Below are 5,436 nucleotides of genomic sequence, written 5' to 3'. Positions count from 1 at the left end.
CAGGGCTGGAGAGACGGCTCAGCAGTTAAGAACACTGACTGTTCTTGCAGAAGACCCAGGTTTGAATCCGAGCACCCACATGGCAGCTACCAACTGTCTGTAACTCCAGTCCCAGGGGATCTGACAGCCTCTTCTGACCTCCGCGGGTATTGCACGACATGGGTGCACTTACCTGCATGCAGACAATACATGCATACACATAAAGTAAAAAAATAAAATTTTTAAAAAATATATGTTTAAAACTCAGGGGGGCTAAGAGATGGCTCAGTGATTAAGAGCTCTGGTTGTTCTTTCAGAGGACCTGGGTTCAATTACCAGCACCCACAAGGCCGCTAACAACTGTCTGTAATTCCAAGTCCAAGAGATCCAACGCCCTCTTCTGACCTCAGCGTGCATTGCCTGCATCATGGGTGCACCTATATACAGGCAGGCAATACACCCATACACATAAAATAAAAATAATAAATAAAAATATTTTTAATTTAATTTTAAAAACTTAGAAAGGAGAATGGTGGTTGCCAGGAACTAGGGAGAGGGCTATTGGGGAACTAGCACATCATAAGAGTGTCTACCGAGGTAGGTGAAAAGCCTGTGATGGTCTTGGTTGAATAACAGTGTGAAACTAATTCCACAGAAATAGCTACATATATAAAATGGGTAAAATACTACATTTTATCCTAAACATAACTTACATTTGAAAAGAGCCTTTAACTAAGGTGCTCACACTGATGATCCTGTAAAGCAAGTGAATCTTGGCATGAAGTCCCACACTGGATCTGGATCGCTGCAGGAGTGAGAGACTCTCCCCACATGTCACTTATCCCCCTGTGTCACTGTAGAGTGGTCCAAGGGAGCAAGGCCACGTGTAGCCACTAGACCAGAGACAGGTACCTTTAGAGGAAAGGAAGCTTTTAAAAAAGATCAAGACTTAAGAATGTCATGGCTCCCGCCATCTTGCTCTGGTCTCCACTGGAAAGGAGAATCTATGGCCTAAGAATTTACAAAAGGGGAAATCAGCTCCCCAGAGCCCCTCTGCAATTGTCTTCTCAACACTGAGAAAGTGAATACACTGCCTGTTGGATTAGTACAAAGAACTCGTATGTACATGTCTCTTGCTGTATCATCTGTGTTTTAGAAAACTGTCTTTCTTGTAAAACAGTAAATATACTGTTGCTATTACAGGGAGACCCAGGGAACCCAGGACCACCCGGCTTACCAGTAAGTCTCCAAAGCAGACCATGAGCTTCTGTATCCTCTTCAGGTAGCCCAGCATCCACCTCAGATTTTAAGCCTGACTGGACCAGCTGCATAATATGTGGAACTCACCTAATATAGACTGCAAATATAGATCCCTTGTTCAAAAATTAAGAATTCCATGCTATTGACAGCAGAGTATTAAGTCCATGTGTAATGTCCCAGTTCACCTGCCAGGAAGCAGTCTCTGTATCTTGTCATGAACAATGAGCATTGTTCAGGTATGAGAAGACTCTTGGTATTTAGGAAAGCAAGTCTTAGGAATGTCATATAATCTATAATACATATGACCACCTACATAAGTACACTAAGTGGCAATTATTTTGCTCTGTTTCGGTGCCACTGCTGCCTGCCAAGTTGGTAACTGTATATTATTATTTTGCCCCCACTTCCATCTCCCTGAAGCTTGCAATCCAATGATAATATTAGCTTTTCCAGTTTATCAATGTTTACGAGACTGAAACTAAAAGTAGTTTTGCTTCCCAGTGATTAACCTGTAATTTTCCTTTGTGACTTCTGGCTATTGACAGAATTACTTTCCTAGGCTGGTTCCCTAAGTTGTGCTGAAACCCATTCCGTGTAATAAATGGGATGCTTGTGATGGCACTGTTAAAATCAATGCCAGATCATTCTCCTGGAGAGGGCAACTCTTCAACTCATGAGTCATTTGAGCAGCAAACTGCTGTCTTCAGCCTCCAAGGGTCACCCAGCTTTTCCCGCCATCTGCCAGTGTACACACCACGATGCTGGAACCCACATGTGACAGAGAGTTACCTGTGTCTGAGCCATCTTGACCCTGAGTTGGGGGCATTCCTCTTTACATTAATCTTATAGTCACATTTCAAAAGTATTTTTAAAACTATGAATACATTTTAAAAATATGAACAGGGACCATGACTACTATTAAAAGGCACCCTGACGTGTATAAAATTGTGATGTATGTGGAATTTAGAAGTAGCTAACGGGATTCTTTGTTGTTCTTGACATTTTTATTAAAACATTTTTTGTAAGATGTAAATCGCTCTCCGGGCCTTAAGTGAACCCTAAAGGTAGAATGACTCCCTTATCGGAGTGCTTCTCCCTGCTTTCGGAAGATGCTCCGGCTGGGCACATGTGGGGGGCTGACTACTTGGTGGGGTTTTTCATCTACTTGGACTTATATGCAGTCCTTCACAATCAGAGTGCTGATTTTTCTTTTCTCTGTCTAGGGATCTAGGGGTGAACGAGGATCAGCAGGCCCCATGGGACATGCCGGGGTGCCAGGGTTAACAGTAAGTATAGTTTTGCTGTCCCTCTGTAAACCCAGAGGCAGCACTACACAGAGAAAACAAACCGTATTCTTGGGTCAGGTCCAGGTGAACTACAACCTGATGGCTATACTCTGATGAACCACTATTATTGTCAGGAATCCATTTTGATACACAGGTCCTCCAGGAAAAGCTATTCACATAGAACAACAATGTTCACATAGAGCTACTCATGGCTAAAGTCCATTGTATGTGATTTTTGTTTTTACATGACAAATAATTATACACATAAGGCTGTAGAGAGTTTTCCCCGCAAATCTGAGGACTTGAGTTCAATCTCCAGAACCCATAGAGAAAAGCCAAGGATTGGTGGCACATGATTGTCGTCCTAGTGCTGGGGAGGTAGCTGAGTAGCCAGCCTAGCACAATCAGCAAGCCCCAGGTCTTAGCGAGAAACACTAAACAAGCTGGATGTCTCCTGAAGATCAACACCTGAGGTTGATCGCTGGCTTCCACATGCAGACACACAGGTAAACACACAAATACATACACACAAAATTTGGTATGTATTCATGGGTAAAATGTGGTATTTGGACACATGCATTCCGTGTGCTGTGGTCAGATCAGAGTAATTAGCATGTCCACCACCTGTAACATTTATCACTTCTTTGTACTGGAAACATTTTAAGTCTTTGGCAGCTATTTTGCAATGTACAATAAGCTATTGCTGACCATCACCCTGCTGTGCTGTAGACCCTAGAACTCAGTTCTCTCGTGTCTGTGCTCTAATTTCCTAGTCCTTCTCTCTGCCCCTTTCTTCCTGATTCCAGCCTTTCCAGACTCTCACAACCACTATTGCCCTCTCTACTTATGCGAGATCAAATTTGTAGCTTCGTATGAATGAGAACAGCAGGGTGTGGTGGCGCACGCCTTTAATCTCAGCACTCCAGAGGCAGAGGCAGGCAGATCTCTGTGAGTTCAAGGCCAGCCTGGTCTACATAGCGAGTTCTAGGCCAGCTGGGGCTACAGGAGACCCTGTCTCAGAAAGACCAAAAAGAAAAATAGAATGAAAATAGTACCACATGCATTTAAAATTAAATGTTTCTTAAATTGGAACTTGGGGCCCCCGAGGAAGACACATTCTGACGGCAATGACTGATAACTGATTTTTTTTTTTTTGCACTGATTTAGGGTCCTACAGGCCATCCTGGGAGCCCTGGTTTGAAGGTAGGTCCTGAATAAATACATCACCACAGCCTACCCTCCGTGAAATAGTTGGTCATTGATGCTTATCTGAATTGCATCTTACCAGACTTCCCAAAGCATTTAAATAAACTTGAATGAATTGCAGCCAGAAGTCTCTATTGCTTTTCATTGCTTTTCTTTTAATTTAAAGGCATTTAGGCTGTTTTCTTCTTCTTTTCAGGGCAATCCTGGCTTGGGGGTGAAAGGGCAAAGGGGAGACCCGGTAAGAATTGCTTGGTCCCCTCTGTCACAGAGAAGCAGATGCTAAAAATGTGGGGCTCGCTAGTCCTGGAGGCCGCTCTGATGCTACTTGTATTGTGTTGTCACTTTCCAACTGTAGAGCTTAGAGTTTCTCTTTGATGAATTATTATGACACTTTTATCCTGGTTATATAAGGCAGTGACGGTTCTGACAACACAGTATTCTTGGTCCAGGAATCCCACCTATCAAAAACATAGATATGGGCTGGAAAGCTGACGCAGCTGTTAGAGGCTCAGGCTCATAACTGAAAGACAAAAACACAGATACACTATGTAGCCCGTGCCAGCCTCAGATTTGTGACTCTCCTGTTTCAGCCTTTCATGTGCTGAAATTGCAGGATTAAAACTACTTTAACAGATCACTATTCACATATATATATAGATAGATGTGCATATATGTGTATATATGTGTATAAACATATATGCCATACATCTATAAACACCACAGTCAATAGATTATCTTTAAAGAGTAAGATTAATTATGAATCATTTTTAATTTTTTAAATTTTTTGAAATCACATTTTGATAAAACTAAATGCCATTTTTATTCCATAGTGAATGTTCCATTTTATTTCATTTTAAATCTGTGACAGAAAGGATTAAAAACATTATACTATAATATATGGGTGAAAGTTTTCTTTGTTTCAATACCTAAATTAAGATGAAATTCCTATTCTCTTGATGTTTTTATTGAGGGCGAGGTTGGCCAGCAAGGTCCCCCTGGACCCACCCTCTTGGTGCAGCCACCTGATTCTTCTCTCTATAAAGGACAAAAGGTAAGCCTCCAATCACCTTGTTAAGTCACCATGTAAGCTACTCATAGGAAACATTTTCTTCACATGTACCATGTACCATCGCAGCAAAGGGCTGGGCCTTATTCGAATCATTGCACTAACCTCAAAGCTACCTTAATCACCTGGTGCCCTTAGTAGCCCCACTGTAAGGGGTCGAACACTGAGGCTCGGGGGTCACCATCTTCTCAGGTGAACTCAGCTGCCAAGTGGCAGACTGAGCAAGGGTTGCTAAATCAGGCTAAGGTCTCCAGAACATGAGACCTAATGAATGTTGTGTGATGTGTGGACATCAAATATGGGGAATCCAATTACCTTAAGATATTAGAGATGGATTTCATGTTTTGATAACTGGAAAGGTAACATGATAGACTTTAGGAAAATATGAATCTGTCCACCTCCAACACTGACATTATCAATGTCAGATGCACAGCCTGTAGTTGTTTTTCAGTCATGGGTTAAATTCCCCTCCCTTACCAAAACAAGCCTTTCAAATCTCAATGGCTGGGTTTCCAGCCTCACATCGGCAGCCTGGTTCCATGTTTATCTCCATGCTCCATGTGTGTCTCACGCTGGCCGGAATTGCTCCAGGTCTATAAATATGCTTAGGTCATTGTTGGTAATCTAATCTCTTATTTT

The 5,436-nt window shown here is 42.2% G+C and overlaps 1 protein-coding gene across 1 annotated transcript in view; it reads left to right on the top strand.

Annotated features, from left to right (window-relative positions):
• Positions 1-5,436, top strand: part of Col4a4 (collagen type IV alpha 4 chain) — a 158,322-nt gene that overhangs the window by 51,880 nt on the left and 101,006 nt on the right. The window contains exons 9-13 of the mRNA XM_029560007.1: positions 1,183-1,218; positions 2,463-2,525; positions 3,693-3,728; positions 3,928-3,969; positions 4,702-4,782. Of these exons, the coding sequence (XP_029415867.1) occupies positions 1,183-1,218; positions 2,463-2,525; positions 3,693-3,728; positions 3,928-3,969; positions 4,702-4,782 (258 nt within the window). The remainder of the gene's footprint in view (positions 1-1,182; positions 1,219-2,462; positions 2,526-3,692; positions 3,729-3,927; positions 3,970-4,701; positions 4,783-5,436) is intronic.

This window comes from Nannospalax galili, unplaced genomic scaffold (genome assembly GCF_000622305.1).
Source record: "Nannospalax galili isolate Female #2095 unplaced genomic scaffold, S.galili_v1.0 scaffold127, whole genome shotgun sequence".
Lineage (NCBI taxonomy): Eukaryota > Metazoa > Chordata > Mammalia > Rodentia > Spalacidae > Nannospalax > Nannospalax galili.
This window is presented reverse-complemented; position numbering and strand designations above follow the sequence as displayed.